General features: G+C 36.6%; 1 protein-coding gene across 1 annotated transcript in view; it reads left to right on the plus strand.

Annotated features, from left to right (window-relative positions):
* LOC138697067 (uncharacterized) overlaps positions 1–19,767 on the plus strand; it is a 175,879-nt gene that overhangs the window by 44,661 nt on the left and 111,451 nt on the right. The window contains exon 4 of the mRNA XM_069822662.1: positions 18,866–18,962. Coding sequence (XP_069678763.1) covers positions 18,866–18,962 — 97 coding nt within the window. The remainder of the gene's footprint in view (positions 1–18,865; positions 18,963–19,767) is intronic.

The raw sequence follows: 19,767 nt of genomic DNA on the forward strand, positions 1-19,767 counted from the left end.
ATAGAAGAAATTGGTAGCGAAAACTTCATTAGGAAAGAAGAAAATATTTTTATCAGGAAGAAGGAGAAATTTTTCTTTTGAAACACTTAAAATATTTACAGACATTGATTATAATGTGTAGAGATTCGTGAAGTACGCACTCATAATTTGTTTTATTTCAAGTTTGTGCTGACATTTATGTTTCCTTCATTTGTTAATTTCTACCTTCACTTAGATCTAAAGTATCTAGATATGGGCGCAGTCAAATTGAAGTTATAATTGTAATCGAGTTTAATAATTTAATTTAATTTAGGTATGACTATCATTACTATTATTATTATTGTTATTATTATTATTATTATTATTATTATTATTATTATTATTACATAATTATTTTATTGGTGTTGTGAAGATGAAAAAAATTGTCATTGTATTATATTAATTATGTATTATATTGTCTTGTATTGTAGTATTGTATTGCTTTGAATTGTATTGTATTGTATTAATTATGTTATATTCATAGCATTGTAGTAATTTTCTATCAAACTAGTTGAGTGGAAGAGAAGGCCGAATGGTCTTAACTCTGTCAGTTAAAATAAATCATCATCATTATTATTATTATTATTATTATTATTATTATTATTATTATTATTATTATTATTATTATTATATGTTTTGCTTATTATAAAATAAGGGGTAGACAAATTTCGGACGCCAGGTCTCCATGGCGATTACAATTTTTATCTGGTGCCTAAATTGCTTATTGACTTCAATTGTTTTTAAGAGTTCGATTTCTTTTATGTTACTACGACTAATGCAATAACGTTAACAAAAGCAGTTGTATGAAGAATTTCGAATGTGCTTAATATTGTTACATTTGTTGCGCATCTCAAGAAATTCTCACTACATAGCTTCAGTGCAGAGCGTGTGTTTGAAATGCTTATATAGATATTTAATATTGTTTAATATATTTCAGTAAATGCACCTTATCTTAGCTCGAATGGTTTTTTCATTGCATGTGAGGGCAAAATGTTCTGACTTCTGGAAATAAAGGAACTGGTTCCTGCAAGTTTTTTTTTTTATTATTTTTGACTAGTATTTGTAAAAATTATCTTTTATTCCATATAAGCTGCCTTTAAATAAATACTTCTTTATTATTGCTATTAAAACCAAATGGTATTTTGGACATGAATACTATTTCTGTTGTTTACCGACTTGTACATAGAATGAATAGATATAAATACACAGCACCGGAACGTACTCGAAGACTGCTTCATTGCAGCGTGAACTGTTGACTCGCAACTTGCTCTCCGTACCAAGCGAAACTGGTATGATCGATGTGGTCTCGCGGTAGCATCTTCGCTCCCGAACCCAGCGGGCCGGGGTTCCATTCCCCGCTTGGGACGAGTTGCCTGGGTGAGGTTTTTCGGGGTTTTCCCCTCACTCCTATGGATGAATATCAGGTAACTTTATCAGGCGTATGGAACCCCACTCATTCTCGCCACCTCATTTCCTCCCTCATCATCCTTTCTTCATCATTCCGGTGTCTTCCTTGGTTTTCAGATCGCGCCTGCGGCGGCTCTCCGAAGCTACTGGCACTCTGGATATGTCAAGCGTGGTAGCTGGTGACCCAGCAGCGAAACCCACTCCCCTCCCGACGTAAGAGGTGGTATACACCTCAGATCGTTGAGGAGACGGGACGGGTGGTTTACACCTCAGACCGTTTGAGGGGGAAATGTGGGGGGGAGCTGTTCGGAGTGGAATGGTATACACTATACGGACTTGGATGGCGGGATTGGTCGTCAGGGTGTTAGCGGGTAGGTCGATTCGGTTTGGGTGCGGTCGGTGGTCTTGCAACGCATCCCAGGGGCGCACAATAGACCTCAGGTCGCGGTGCACAGGGATGTTCCCCTCCCGGCCTCATAGAGAGGCAAAAAAATGATCGACGTAACCTAACTTGTTTCAAAGTAACCAAGCGCAGGACTCTATTCGTGTCTTATTATTGACAAGAAACTTGTTTTGTTTAGTGTACAAAATTAAACCATATTTTCTTAAATTAGTATGTAGTTATCTATGTAATTGTGCAATAAAATAAATATTGACGAGAATACCACTCACAGTATGATAAAACAATTAGTTCTTACGAAACGTAAAAAACTTACTGTCATAAAGTAGATATGTACAGTATCTTCTACTACATAACATTTTTCGTTAACTCATTTCGTTGTAGGAGATGGGCTGCCACTGTAAAATGAGCGGTCTGTTGACCTCATTCTAAATTTGTTTTAGATGCCATTAGGAGTGTAGGGCAACAAGAGTTGTTATTGTACAGGAGTTGTTCGCATTCCACAAAAGCAGCTTATATCACACACAACTACGGCGTAATTTGACAGATAAGCAGTGGACGTTGTTACGCGCGGTAGGGCCGGCGTAATATGTATTCTTGTAATATCATTTTATCTGGAGAAATGACAGCTGTCTGTTGCTGTGATAGTACAGTCTTTTCATTTTACGTTATTCCTTACATGCGTCTATTTCACTAAGGCCTACAATAAACAGTTAGGGCCTACATTTAATTTTCTGGATGCTTTTAAGGTATTTGAAGAGAAGGGAAAATGTATTTAACGCGAAAAAAAATTCAGAATATGTAGACTATTATACAGGATGATTCACGAAGATTTACCGTCCTTTACGGAGCTGTAACTCTTTTCTAAATCAAATTGTTGAATTCTTTGTAAGTTCATACATATGTACGTATACTTTTTGCTGGTTGAGTGGAAGAGAAGGCCTTACGGCGTTAACTCTGCCAGCTAAAATAAATCATTATTATTATTATTATTATTATTATTATTATTATTATTATTATTATTATTATTATTATTATTATTTCCGAAGACATTCTGAGCAAAAAATGTCATATAAACATGGGTCCTATTCTCAATATTTACAGAGTTACGTTTCGTTATTGGAACGCATTGCTGTGAACGCGTGATCTTGGTCAGCATGCAGTCAGCAGCCAGGTGAGCGCTACGGAAATCAAAGATAGCCGTATGCAATTACGTAGCGCGACGAGTGCCGTTCACAAGCGCGCGACCAAGTGTACTGAAGCGGACGGCGACATTTTTTAAAATGTGTTGTAAACGCTGCAAAATTGAACTGCAAATAATTAAGTCAGTGGAAGTGGTGTGATTTATATTAATTTTTGTGATATCTGCGTAAGAATAATGAAATTTTCTAGTTAAAAATAGAAAAAGATGTCTGTACGAAGCAACTAATGAGTTCACAGCACATTTTTAGCTTCATAATACTTGCCAATTAAATAACTGATACTTCTGAATGGTTTATTCTCTATTTGTATTATTCTTTTACCTTCAAACTAAAGAAAAAACTTATTTTACAAATAACTTTAAATGAGTGTAACTCTGAAAATATTGAGAATAGGAACTATGTTTATATAACATTTTTTGCTCAAAATGTCTTCAGAAATAAGTTCTGTAAAGGACGTTAAATGCTTGTGAATCACCCAGTATATCTTTCGCGTGTTAACTAGTTTCAGCCTGTTATTGACTATCTTCAGAACTCGTCTTATATATATGCACTGCCAATGCAGTGTCATCACAAAATCCATAAGAAAAAGGATATTGTATTCACTATGTCAATGCGTAACACGACAAATATTGTACATGGAACCGCAAGACTTTCTAGTAGTTCTCCCCTTAATTTCTCCCCAACCATTAGACATCGGACATAGGTATCAGGTTGAATCGAAGTAGGTTCACCCAAATTACATTATGCTGAAATATTTTACATTCTTCCTGAGACACCCTGTATACATTACTCTTATTCAAAGGGGTATCCTGAGTAGTAATATTATCTTTCATATTAATATAGCACTGCTAGCATAATATCAATTTTATTTTCAATTGCGGTTCTTTAGCCAACTATCCGAAGACAGGTTGGAACCTCATAAGTGACACCAATAATGAATCACTAATGAAGCAACTAAGCCAGGCGATAATAGGTTAGATTGGCCAGTTTCTTTCTCCCTATTGTATAAGTCGCTAACTTATAACATACGTTTATTTTTTTTTTATTTATTTATTTATTTATTTAATAATAACATATACATAAAAACGTTACATTAAAATACCCCGAAAGAGCAAAGCTCGTGTTCGGGGACAGTTCCGTTACATAGATACACATACTTTGTAGACAAAATACTTAAGAAAAAAACTCACATAAAGATTGTAATAAAATTAGTAAATAATAATACTAATAATAACTGAGTGAAAAAAGAGACGATGTTTAGATTGATGGATTAATATTAAATTATTATTAGTAGTATAATTAGTGCAGGTCATGTTGATATAGTAACCAAGATAAAATAGAAATATACACTTAGGATAGAAATAAACTTGTTTTACAATACATGGTACATAATATATATACAGGGAAGTCTGTCATATAAATTTTTTAATTCTGGATCTGAAAATTTCATTGCTTAAAGTAGTCAATTCTGGATGAAATTTTATTATCGAATTATATAGCCGTGGACCATAATTTGTACTGTGTAGTAAAGCAGCAGATGTGAGATATTTAGGTTCAACTAATTTAAGAATTTCATTTCGTCTCGTATTATGAGCATGTGGCTGAGCTACAAATTTCGTTCTATTTTTATGATAGAATTTCATTAAAGAGTATTCATAAATTTGGTCAATTCTAAAAACATTCAATTCAGAATGGATCAAATTTGTTGGATAATCCAGTCGCCTTTTCAAACAAATTTTGATTATACGTTTTTGCAACATAATTAGAGGAAAAAGAGCAGTTTTTGTAATGCCTCCCCATCCAATTATACCATATTGGATAACAGATTCAACTAGAGCCAAATAAACCAAACGTAATACGTGAGTAGGCAAGTAATGGCGAAGGTTTACGTATTTTACTATATTCGATATTAGACAATAGGTCGCCACGATAGCTAGAGCGCTGGACTTACAATCCTGGTTCGATCCCCGGCGTACCCCCCAATTTATAACTTGTGTTTGGCAAGCCCGTAATCCAGGTAATACAGGTGTTTTCTTCGGGAGCTCCGGTTCCCCTGCGGCATCCCAACAAATCTCCATCATCTCCTCTCACTGCGAGTATAACGTAGACCAGCCTCCAATGGCTCATCCTGGGCAACGACTCTGTCGGTAAATTGGTCTACACTACTGGCTTCATATGGGTAAATGATAAGCAGTCAAGTATCCGCCATTAGTTAAAAAAAATGGACAATAGCCTTTCTTAACTGCGTTAAATTAACTGTTTGGTATCTTACGTAATTAGCCGGTGAAATTACTCCTGCTTATATTAAATACTTGCACAATACTCTTTTGTTCTACTTCCTTCTCTACGTACACAATCCGGACCCGGAACGTCCTATACCTGCAATGTTAAATGTAAGGAACATTTTTTTCCTAAACTTTTGACTTTAGGAGTCTGATTTTTTTACTATAGTTATATTACATATTTTTGACACTTTGTACCACGGGGATTTTGATATAATGACCTTTTCTTTAAAGATATTAAATTTTCACTGCATTCACTGAGATATTATGAACTGGCTATGATAGAAGATGTATATACATTATAATACAAGCCCTGAAAATTTCAGTTCTGTAGCTCTAATAGTTCAGAAGAAATTATTCCTTGTGTATGAAATAAATAAACTTATGGGAATTGAGGTACAAAATGTCAGTTGCATTTTAGTGGAATTCTGAAACATATGATGGATTTTCAGATATTTTTTCCTGAACTTTAGGCACTGAAAGCTGATTTTTCTACTGTAGTATATTAGTATATTACATATTTTTAGTACTTTGTACCACGGACATTTTAATACGGTATAATTGTACTTTTTGTATCTAAATAAATTTCCATTACCGATTGTTCTGTATGGTTGTGAAACTTGGACTCTCACTTTGAGAGAGGAACAGAGATTAAGGGTGTTTGAGAATGAGGATCTTAGGAAAATATTTGGGGCTAAGAGGGATGAAGTTACAGGAGAATGGAGAAAGTTAAACAACGCAGAACTTCACCCATTATATTCTTCACCTGACATAATTACGAACAATAAATACAGACAGAAGTTTGAGATGGGCAGGACATGTAGCACGTATGGGCGAATCCAGAAATGCATATAGGCCTAGAGTGATTTGGGAGTCCGGAGGGAAAAACACCTTTGGGGAGGTCGAGACGTAGATGGGAGGATAATATTAAAATGGATTTGAGGGAGATGGGATATGATGATAGAGAGTGGATTAACCTTGCACAGGACAGGGGCCGATGGCGGGCTTATGTGAGGGCGGCAATGAACCTTCGTGTTCCTTAAAAGCCATTTGTAAATAAGTAAATAAATAAATTTTCATAATCTATTTCACTATATTCAACTATATAAAATGTTTCACTAATGAAATATGACAAAATGGATACTGTGCAAGATGTAATTTAGCATTATATACTGCCCTACAAATTACAGGTCTCTAGCTCTAATAACTTAGAAGAAAATATTCCTTAGGGGAGAGTCGGATAGTATCGGACATCGGTTAATATCGGACAGTGCGTTTCTTTCATCTACCACCATATGGTAGTATTTGAATAACATGGTTACGTTTCTCTATGCGACATCACAGAAACGTAACCATGTCAATCAGGTACTATCATCGTGTGGTAGATGAAAGAAACTCACTGTCCGATATTACCCGCTGTCCGATACTACCCGACTCTCCCCTATATATGAAAAAAATAAACTTAGGGAACCGAGGTTCAAAGTTTCAATTACATTTTACTGGGGTCCTGCACCATATGAGCCGTTCAGAGCAGAAGTGGTATAAGTGAAAATTTAATAATGAGGTTTAAAGTGAAAATTCTGTAAAATGCAGCGCAAAGTAGCAATTAATTTTCAATTTATTTAAACTATTAGTAGGCAGTAAATAGCATGAAGGACATATTAATTGCTACTTTGAGCTATACTTTACAGAATATTTACTTTAAACCTCATTACCCAATTCTGACTTACACCACTTCTGCTCTGAACGGCTCATATAATGAGTCATCAGAGTTGCTGGAGACTTTCACTGGAAATGTCCTATGACAATAAGGAGACGTGTCACGCCCCTTTTTAAATAGAAAAGTATATTCTAGACAGTTACTCTAAAATACATACTGCGTGTTCATTTCAAAGTGTGTCATGGCTCGCTGTATGCCGTCATATGGCTAGTCGTTGAGCCTAGAGAATTCAATCTTCCTACACTTCCGCAGAGGCGTATTACTTATGTGCCAGAGAAGTACCCTAGCAAGTGCGGCGTTCATTCTGAAGAGTACTTACCGATACGTACGGTAACACCTGTAGTGGCAGGAATGTGAACTGTTTGGAAACACGTACTGAGGTGAGTTTTTCCTTACTGTCGGGATATGTGGAGAGTGTTAAAACGATTACTTACGTATTTGTTGACATTAACTTGGACGGTCAACATGGACACGGAGCATTTGATTTGTGTTGTGGAATGTTACCGTACGCAACCGATGATAACAAATACCCTGCGTACGACTTGCCCGCGCAAAACACAGTTCGAAAGAGGTTATGGTAGCACACAGACTTTACAGACCGCCATCTGTTGCTACGACGTTCAAGTTATACCATACACGTTCTCAAGTTCAGATTGAATGCCTTGATTAGTAGGCAACTTCTCTGATAATAATAATAATAATCCGTGGCGCTACAGCCCGTGAAGGGCCTAGACCGACCAGCCGGCTGCTGGCCTCAAGCCCAATGCCGAAGCAGAGGTGGACGATCATCCAACCAGAATGGAGGTATCGTGTGGTTAGCACGATGATCCCCCAGCCGTTATAGCTGGCATTCGCAACCGGATTTCGCTACCTATCGTAGCTCCCCAAGTGCATCACAATGCTGGGTGGGTACCGGTCCCATACACTGGCCGAAATTTCATGAGAAAATTTCTTCCCCCATGAGGAATCGAACCAGCGCGCATTCCGTAACGCGAGTCCTAGGCGGGATGCCTTAGACCGCAACGCCACGGCTTGGGACCTTCTCTGACATAAAATCTGAAACTCGCTTCAAATCGCTGACTCAGAACAGTGACGTCATGACACGGTTTAAAATGAACACCCAGTAGAATGAAGCTACAGGAAAGACGAATATACCATTTTAAAGAGAAAAATTTCTATTTTTTTTTTTCATTCATAAACGTCTAAAAATGATGTTTTCATAATTGTTTGCCTTCCGGGTCCCCTTAAGGCGAATGATACTGATATGGCTGGATAATCTTTGCTGAAATTGTAGACTATAAAGTCTCATCTAAATCGGGTCAGCAGTCCACGCTATGATTCATGGATACAGACAGAGCGAACTCTATAGGTCTCCCACACATCTGTAACCAAATTATTATGAGCCAAGGTCCAGCAATGCAATAAACACTAGCTGCACCGAGAGTCTGTTAATGGACACTATCGCACTGTACCGTGGCTGAAAGGCTTTCTATTCGCGTTTGTCTTTCCGTCAGTCCGCCGATAAATTACCTACAATTGATTTACCTAATTGATTTTGTGCGGTAATATGCTCACTAGGAGAGCCATATTAATTGAACAAACAAGACTTGTCCCCGCGAATCAATCCAAGCTATTTTCAGTTCATTCGTTAAAGTCTATTGCTGCAGAGAGTAATTCAGTTTGTATCTGTGAAAACAATATCAAATAAAAGTCCTTTTTTGTTGAGATTATATGCACTACTGATATTAGCTAAATGAAGCTACAGAAAGGATCCTGTGTTTAGCGGGGTATTCCATAAAACGTGACAGACCGGACAAATACGACAATAAAATTCTGCAATTTTGTCAAATTCTACATGGAACAGTTTAATTTCACTAACAAACAATTCTGACATACTAGATAGAATTTTGGAATAGTACATTATGCAGCGAGCCTATAATGAAAGTAATTAAGAAGTGAGTATGGATATTTATGAAACGAGCGCAAGCGAGTTTCATGATTTTCATACGAGCTTCTTAATTACCATTATAGGCGAGTTTCATACGACTTTTTATGCTCGAACATATTTCTAACTTGAAATTACCGGTATTCAGATGTATACATTTTATTTGTATCTGACAAGATCGGAAGTGATCTTGTTCTAGGTCGTGAATTGTGAGATGTGCGCAGACGCGAAAGTATTGATTTTTTCCGAGGAACAATAATGTCATTGACCTTGATATAATCCCGTTAAACTTGATAATATTATAACCTTGATTATTGAATTCGACATTGAAACACGAGATGACAAATTGAATTTATTTGAATATTATTTACAATTAACGCTAGTAACAGAACATAACCTTCTGCGACAGTATTGGATTTCCAGCCTCCGTGACTTTTCGCTAATTCTCTTTCGATTGCATATCCGAGAATAATCGATACTTGCGGTTTTATAACGGTAGAAAGCTGACCTGTCATTGGCTGAACAGTTGTAACCTGAGTCGTCATTAGCTGAAAAACCTGACCTTTAATGAGTAGGTGTACTTTAATGACATGCATTAAAGGACTGCTACCAGGTGTATAATTACTACATTTCGGCATGGTCGAGCATAAACTTCATTATAAATTGACTTAGAGTGAGATTTGAGATTTCTTTAGTCAAAATGGTCCCCTACGTGTGGAGAATATCACATAGTAAAATATTGATCTGTCTTCAGTTATGTATAAGGTAGGATGAAGGATCGGTGGAGGGGAGAAAAATTCTCTCCGACACCGGGATTCGAACCCGGGTTTTCAGCTCTACGTGCTGATTCTCTATTCATTAAATCACACCGGATGCCAATTCCTATGCAGGATTGAATCTTCTCAGTTTAAGCTCCACCTCTTAGTTTCTGTTTAGTGGCCAAATTTCGTGCAATGTGTCACAGATGTGTGACAGTGGCACAATGTCCAACACACTAAGTGCAGAGGTGCACTCATTACGAGTGACTAAGTGGCCGGGATCCGACGGAATGAGCACTGTCTTAAGTCACTTTGGTTACTGCAGGTTTTTTTTTATTAATTCGATTTAGAGTTGTTTTTAGTGATTGGCTAAATATTTTTATTTTACTTATTTCTGGTTTAACAATGCTTATAAATTTTTTTCAGTTATAGTTTATTTTTACTGTATGGGTTGTGTTATTGATTTATAAAAGTAGATTTTTGAATGAGCACCGTCTTAAATCACTAAGTGATTTTATATACATATATCATATCGTCGTGTGAATGCAAGAACTAGGTAATTTGATTTTTCATATTTTGTGACATTGTCTATTTACTTATTTATTGCACCAAGTAATATGTCTCATTTTCATTAACCTATTTGTTATATTGGAAAATACATGTCGCTGGTATCGTTAGATCAGTTACCAAGTTCTTGCATTACATTTTGTGCGATTTTTGCTATGCTATAAAAGAGGCAACTAAAAAACGCAAATTTCGAGTTACCTAGTTCTTGCATTCACACGACGATATTATAGCGATGTTCCGAGAATTCAATCCGGCTTCGGAATTGGAATCCGGTGTGGCTTAGTGGATAGAGCGTCAGCACGTAGAGCTGAAAACCCGGGTTCGAATCCCGGTGCCGGAGAGAATTTTTCTCCGCTCCACCGATCCTTCGTCATATGATAACGCAGAATTCCTGCATGGAAATATATGTAATTCGGCACATCGTTATAATATGTATAAGATATGTTACATCAAATGAGTACTTTAAAAATATTTTTGAGCTCAACTACTTCTATTTGTTTGAAAATAATTTTATTACACAGCACAGCCACATGTTTGAGCTTTAATTTGGAACATAAATAAAGTTTTTTTTTATTCTTGGAAACCTACTTTTTGTCTATAAAATGATAAATATCGGAAAATCTTAAACATGAGAAAACAGGCATTAAAAATGGCGTATGGTGTAGAAAGTATGGTACGCTTATATTTTAAAGGTCGAAATGATAATGAAATGATTAGGTCTACATGTTATATATTTTTAAAGCTAGAAGAAATGACCTTTCAGATGAGTCAAAGGTCTTATTTAAGAACATTTTTTAGAAAACGTGACTTTTCAAGGGTTGATGTATTCTTTAGTATCACAGATCCCATACGAAACTCGAGAAACTGTAAGACAATTTGATACCTTGTCTTTGCTTCAAGAGTTTTGTTTCCAATAATAACCTAATTATAGTTACTATAGGTTTTAGTTCGTTCTGTCCGTTTGTTTCTTCTCATTTCTTTTGGCAGACCGCCCAGTTTTGACCTTCGTTGTAGATTTATTGAAATCTTCAACATTTATATTATAAAGTAATAGTGTCGATAAATTTTATTGATGTCCAAGTGCTCTCTGAATTCCATTACATCCGTTCAGACACATTGCGTTCCTCTATCGCTGTAACATATATATGCCCCGCGATCTGAAGTTAGTACTTCCGTCTCGTAGTCATATATTTAGATATTCGAAGCGAGTATTCGCTTAAATTATTTGGCTCACAGCTCAGCATATACAGTATTTCAAAGTAACATGCTACGTTTTAAAATTATATTCCCTTCTACTTTTTTCTTACGTATAGGTTAAGTTTCTGCTAGAATAATGGTAATAAAATTGAAAAATAACCACCGACGTAGCTCAGACAGATAGCGCGTTTGCCTGCTGATCCAGAGTTTCGCTGGGACGTGAGTTCGATTCCTTCTTGGGCTGATTACCTGATTGGATTTTATTCAAGGTTTTCTGTAACCGTAACGCGAATGTCAGGTAATCTATGGCAAATTTTTGGCTTAATCTCGGCAAATACCATCTCACTATTACAAATTCCATCAACGCTAAATAACCCAGTGGTTGATACAGCATTGTTAAATGACCAACCGTAAGTAATGTCAATAATTCTGGTAGGTGATTCCTTGAGTAAAGAACAACAAAAAAGTTAAATACGATTTTACTATACAGGATTTTTCCGAATTGGTGTCACAAACTTCTTTCGGGGATGATGGCGAAGTGTACATGTATCATTTTGAGATAAGGAACCATGGTCCGGAAATGACTGAGTCGAAAGTTGTAAGCAAAAATAGTTGTGTGGAATTGGAATTGTAATTTGGCACCATGTGCCCTCCTTCCCTTACCTTTTGGAACAGTCGTAGAAAAATGGTATGGTCCGGATGTCTCCTACGTGGGAACTTGATCAATACAATCTGTGAGCTTGTCTACTGTTCCCATTGGCCCATCCGTATTCGAAAATCAGGTCTGCTTATTCCGCTCTCGTGTACTCCTCTATTTCACTAGGACTGATCGACTGGACACTACAGCTTGTACACATACACTGCTGTCTACAGACGTGAATATCATGACCGACCATATCCGTTACACATTACGCTATCTGCATTGTTTTAGTGTAGTTTCCTGTCCCCATCTCTCAGACAGCGCACTGAATGGAATACTGTAAACAACGTCAGATGAATACAGTATGTGTAAGATGTACAGATAAATACACATAAATAAGGTGTACAGAGGAATAAAATTATTTCATTTCCAGACAACTATTTTTCCTTGTAACTTTCGACTCGGTGATTTCCGGACCAGCGTTCCTTATCTCAAATTGATACATGTGCCCTTCGCCATCATCCCTGAAAGTTTGTTACACCACCTCGGAAACACCCTGTAAACGTAGTATATCGTATACTTACTTACTTACTTACTTACTTACTTACTTACTTACTTACTTACTTACTTACTTACTTACTGGCTTTTAAGGAACCCGCAGGTTCATTGCCGCCCTCACATAAACCCGCCATTGGTCCCTATCCTGAGCAAGATTAATCCATTCTCTATCATCATATCCCACCTCCCCCAAATCCATTTTAATATTATCTTCCCATCTACGTCTCGGCCTCCCTAAAGGTTTTTTCCCTCCGGCCTCCCAACTAACACTCTATATGCATTTCTGGAGTCGCCCATACGTGCTACATGCCCTGCCCATCTCAAACGTCTGCATTTAATGTTCCTAATTATGTTAGGTGAAGAATACAATGCGTGCAGTTGTGTTGTGTAACTTTCTCCATTCTCCTGTAACTTCATCCCTCTTAGCCCCAAATAATTTCCTAAGCACCTTATTCTCAAACACCCTTAACCTACTCGTACGTTCCTTTCTCAAAGTGAGAGTCCAAGTTTCACAACCATAAAGAACAACTGGTAATATAACTGTTTTATAAATTCTAACTTTCAGATTTTTTGACAGCAGACTGGATGATAAAAGCTTCTCAACCGAATAATAACACGCATTTCCCATATTATTTATTCTGTGTTTAATTTCCTCCCGAGTATTATTTATATTTGTTACTGTTGCTCCAAGATATTTGAACTTCTCCACCTCTTAGTAAACCGTATAACCAAACTAAAACCCTAGTATGCCGCTTGATAAATTAGGGTTCTTTTGAGCTGATATTTAATAATAATAATGCTACAAAACTTGTTTGTAAGACTTATTAGGAAGCATATGTCATATTCTTAACATCCATTTTTTGTAGTCTAATGTTGCAAGAATAGAGATTTGAGGAAAACCTGTCCCCTTGCGCACATTTATTTTTTTTCCCTAATTGAATATTTAACTCCAGATGTTCGACTCAAAAGGAATCGTCATCTTTGAATGTTGGGCTCTTGTTAATACAACCAGGCGTTCTCATTCATCAAAGAATCTCAGCCTTGTTCTTTAGCGGAATGATATGCAAGGATTTTGATTACAGTCATCTAGGCAATTAATTAAATATACCTTGTGATGTTTCGAATACTGATGAGCAATTTAAAGTCTTTTTAAGCATCCTTGCCTGTAGGGGAGGACTGGGCATACAGCCACTGCATTGATATACAAAGTCGTTTGGATTCAAACGATTTTTTTTTTTAGATCTAAAATGTCGGCCTCACAATACTAGCGATGACAATTGTAACAAGATATCTCTTCAAGGTATTCTCATGACGTCAGATTGAGAAAAGAAAAGGAATCCTTAGAAAAGGAAAGGTCAAGAGGGCGAGTGGAAGAGAGGGGGATGCACTGAAGCGTACTCTGAAGTCAGAATTTTTTCACCATCCAGACCAAGGTTCGGAGAAGTGTTGATTAAAAAAGTTTGAAAAGTCCACTTTACTAGTTCTTCAGCAGCCTGACAAGACATGAATAAGCGTTCTTCAAATGATTTCACGTAAAACAAGTGAACACTGAGAACCTAATATTAGAAAAGTATTTTAATCAGCCGATTGTGGAATTCTCTTTTATTTACTTTGATGAGAACCGTCCGCTTGAGTAGTTTCAAATGCACCTTGTAAAGAAAGGAAGTGGCTCTTGATCCCTTAGATTGTTTTAGTTCTGAACATATGCACTGTGAAGTCCAGTAGCACATTTTCTTGTACGAGTGTGTACAGAGAGAGACGGTGTGGTCTAGGAATAACAAATTGGACTCATTCCTCTACTGGGTTCGAGCATGAGCTCTAACCTCTTTTACGTTCATTACCCGATTGGGTTTTGACGAGGTTTTCTCCAATTCAGTGGTTGTCCAGAACAAGTGTGTAACCAACAAATGTTTGCTTCTCGTAAATCATGTTTATTGATTTTGTTTTTTGTTTAGTCAACTATCCGAAGACAGGTCCGAACCACACAAGTGACAACCACAAGACACCATTCATGAGGCAACCAAGCTAGGAGACAACGGGGTAGGATGACCAGTTTTTTTCCCCCTCCGTGCATACATTTCTGACTAACTACATATTACAATAATCAGACTTAACCCTGCACTGCGTACCCTTTTTTCACAGCTTTGGTTGTATACCTTGGATTACTGGTCACCCACATATTCTTTTGGGCCTATTGTGTACAATGGCTTTTATTTTGTATTATATCCTTTATGGATATGTTATGAAAGGATTTTTGGATTATGAACAAATAAATTTGAAATTGAAAAGACAAATTAACGTTATAAAATTACAACATTTCTGAATTTAATAACTATAATGGTAATGTCAGTGCTTGAAAATTTCTGATAACTCATCAGTTATAAAATTATGCAATTATTTTAATATTTAAAAGACAGAGATTGCTGGTAACACAATTATTTTTCCACACGTAAAGGTAAAGGTATCCCTGTAACATGCCATAGAGGCATTTGGGGGGGGCATGGAGGTAGAGCCCCGGTAGAGCAGCCTTTTACCCCCGGGAAAGACCCGGTACTCAATTTTATAGGAGGCTGAGTGAACCTCGGGGCCGGTTTGAAAGTTTGGCAACGAGAAAAAATCCTGTCACCACCTGGGATCGAACCCCGGACCTTCCAGTCCGTAGCCAGGCTGCTCTACCAACTGAGCTACCCGGCCGCCCTTTTTCCACACGTGAGTTTTAAAAAAAATTATAACGAACAATTGGGATATATACCCTTAATAATATAATCGGACTCAGCGAAGATACTCTTGTGAATGCTGAATCGACGATTATATTCTAAGATGGATAACAGTTGGAAGAAGAGCAGTTTAGCGTCCGGAAGGGAAAAGGTACGAGAGATGCAATAAGGACTGCTACGGACAATTGGTGAAAGACATCTAGAGAAGAATAAAGAAGTCTCTGTACTATTTGTGGACTTAGGAAAGGCTTTTGACAGAGTGGATTGGAATAAACTGATGGGAATTCTAAAGAAAATTGGTGTGGATTGGAAAGAGAGAAGATTATTCGGTAATCTTTATATGAAACAACGAGTGAGAGTTAGGATAGAAGAAATGTCAGAAGGAAGTGAAATTGGAAGAGGAGTACGTCGAGGATGTCCTTTATCACCTACTCTGTTCAACATCCACTTGAAACAAAAATTATGGTTACAAGCTTTCAATTGTATGGTGAATTTACAGTAATTGCATTGCGAATTCTCGGCTCCATCTCGCCAAATATGATTTCGCTATTGTCAATTTCACCCGCTAGATAACCTCGTACTTGATACAGAGTCGTTGAAGGCAGAGTGAATTGTAATGAAAATGACATACAGAATAATTCTCTCTTGCCTCCATGTTAATTATATAATAAGTGCACTCATTAGAATCAGATACCGAACTTCTGAAGCCTTTAGTCCCGTGAATTAGCAGTTTATTTATTTTTCCTTTTTAAATGCACGTATAATATTGTAAAGAGGGAGTCAAGATTCTTAAGTTGGCTATTATTATACTAACCATTCGCAGAATAGTCCGCATTCTGAATGTATAACAGTAATGTTTATTATTTGCAATGCGTTTGTAATTTAAGGGATTCATGCACCTAGCCTGACCTGGAAGCATGCATTATTTTTAATTTAAAATATCTATGGAACTACTTGGCACAGATCACGAAAAAAATTGCGGCCTGATAGTACATTCCGTGGGTATAAATTATTGTGATTTAAGATTAATTCTTGTTCGCGAAGGAAGGAATCGAACCAATGAATTTGTAGCCAACAGTATAACACACATTGTGAATCACTATGAAATACACAATTCCAATAATTATATAAACAATAAAATTGTAAAGTGTGTGCACACCGCCCCTCTCTGGTAGCTCTGTAAAAAAGGATTCGTTTTTCCAAAAAGTTACAGAGAATGAAAATTCTTTGTTTTGTATTAAATCTCTGAACTATGACTTAAACAAAAGACACACACAGAAAAATGAAACTCAACACTACACACAATAATAGATATACCGCTATGAAACTCAATTCAAGACTGCACACAATAATAGATATACCGCTATGAAACTCAATTCAAGACTGCACACAATAATAGATATACCGCTATGAAACTCAATTCAAGACTGCACACAATAATAGATATACCGCTATGAAACTCAATTCAAGACTGCACACAATAATAGATATACCGCTATGAAACTCAATTCAAGACTACACACAATAATAGATATACCGCTATGAAACTCAATTCAAGACTGCACACAATAATAGATATACCGCTATGAAACTCAATTCAAGACTGCACACAATAATAGATATACCGCTATGAAACTCAATTCACGACTACACACAATAATAGATATACCGCTATGAAACTCAATTCACGACTACACACAATAATAGATATACCGCTATGAAACTCAATTCAAGACTGCACACAATAACAGACAATCCATGTTGCCAATGGGATCACCCATATCTAGCATACTAGCAGAGATATGTTTACACAACATAGAACAAACGTACATACTCAACAATGAACACAACAAATATGCAGACAACATAATATACTGGCACAGATACGTAGACTACATACTCATACTATACAAAGGAATCAAACGACAAATACACAAACTACACCAATACATAAACAAAATACACCCAAAATTTCAATACACACTGGAACTTGAAAACAATGACTCCATAAATTTCCTAGACATCACCATAACAAAAGTTGACAACAAACACACATTCAAAATATACAGAAAACCAACCACCACCACCACCACCACACATACACAAGACATCTAATCACCCCACACAACACAAACATGCTGCATTCAGGACAATGATACACAGATTACTCAACATACCCATGAGCCAACAACACTACAATGAAGAAGTGAACGCAATGAAATACATAGTACAAGAAAATGGTAACAACCCAAACATAATAGACAACATCATAAGGAATACAAAACAAAAACTTGACAAATACAAAACACACAAAACACAACACAAACACAAGAAAACAAGTAATAGATCACACTAACATACGAAACAAAAACACACACAAGATCGCATCCTCATTCAAACAACAGAAATACAGCATAGCATACAGAACAGAAAACACACCACAAAGACATCTCAACATACAAAAAACATAAACAAATAAATACAACCACACAGGCGTATACAAACTCACATTCAATAGTTGCGACAGTTTCTACATTGGACAGACAGGCAGATCATTCCATACTCGATACAAAGAACACATTAAAGCAATAACCAGAGGACACAATAATCTACATATGCCGAACACATAACCAATGCTAACCACACATACAATAACATAAAAACAGACATGGAAATCCTACACATACAACCTAAAAACCAATAACTCAACACACTAGAACAATATGAAATATACAGACACACTAAAACACACCCTAATCAAATTGTCAACACACAGATCAATTTCAGAACACAACCATTATTTTGACACAACTCTTCACACGAACGCACCCCCACAACAGGCAGCGAAGTTGAGATGGCGCCGAGACACAGAAGGCTCTGAGGATGGTGTCAAGTAGCACCGAAATAGCTGTAAGCCGTACATGCTTACATAATTACACGAGTAAGATCGCCATTTAATCAATTATTTAACAGACAACCGTCTTATCAGCGGCTATGAGTGTCGTTGAACAGCAACGCGCGCAGTTACTTACTGCCGACTCGGGTCCTGTAAGCGAGCGTGGAAATATAAAATGTATGCACTGTACTTGTACCTACATGTTTCCAGAAGACTTTTATAGCATTACTTAGCTTTTGTTCCTCACAGCACTTCTATTTTGATCCATGCACGCTGTTCTAATTTTGTAAACGTGTCTTTATGATCATTCTGCTAGAGGACAATATTCCTACAGTTTCTAATATCACTTCCTTCTGCCGTGGCTTTGTGTTACTAATGCAGATCCTTCTTTATACATATATCCATCATATTATGGGACATAACGTAATATAAACGTACGAACGACTGGTCCTTTTGGTCTGAATTGGTATCTGTATATAGGTATGATGTTTTCGTGTGTATACTTAGGAAACAGGAAATCTCGCGTTGTATTAATTAATTTTGTTTCTTTTGTTGCAGGAGACGTCCGACATGCTGAGCAAGCAAGAATCTCGGAGAAGAGCCAAGAGAAAAGCATGGAAGGATTCCCGCCAGGCACAGGCCTCGGTGCAAACTAGTAAGTAGAACGCACCACAATTAATGAAGAGTAGCTCTGGGATCTCTCGGCCCAACCCTGTGCTTCCTGCGCTCCTGCCCGAGTCTTGATTATTCCGCGCGGAATGGCCTGTATTCGTAACTTAAATTACGCCAGAAAATTAATATATACTTTTTTTGTATACTGAAGTTATAATCCGTAAGAACTGAAGTACAATGCATATTGGGCTACATTTGTACAAATTGAATAGTCTCAGGCCCGATTGTATAAACCATTTAATCTTAGATCAGAGGTTAAATTGATCCTTGTTTCAGCTGAACTTGGAATTTTGTGTTGTATAAAGTCTAATCTGAGATTAATTTGTCTCAAACTAAAGTCTACTTTGACTGAAGAAATTTCTCCGATTAAGTTAGATGATCCAAGTTCAGTTATTTCTTTTCTGTTTGAAATATACGAGTGACAGATTGTGCAAATAAAATATCCAGTAATATTAATATTAATAGATATGTTAGGTACATTTATATATATTTCTTTCAATTTCTTGCCTTAATACACAAACATTCTTATATTTTATAAGGCTCTATCGTGTTCAGCAGTATCAAATAACATAACCTATAATTATATTATGTTTATAACAACCATTAATTATTAATGGATATGATAGCTACTTTCATAAATGTTCAATTAACTGTATTACTAAACGAAAATTGTCGTTTTATAAAGCTTTATTTTGTTTAGCAGTATCAAACACCATAACATGAAAACAATTTGGTGAACAGTCAACCTTCTTCTTATTGTCCGCCATTATTTACATTGCAAAAAAAAC

This window comes from Periplaneta americana, chromosome 3 (genome assembly GCF_040183065.1).
Source record: "Periplaneta americana isolate PAMFEO1 chromosome 3, P.americana_PAMFEO1_priV1, whole genome shotgun sequence".
Taxonomy (NCBI): Eukaryota; Metazoa; Arthropoda; class Insecta; order Blattodea; family Blattidae; genus Periplaneta; species Periplaneta americana.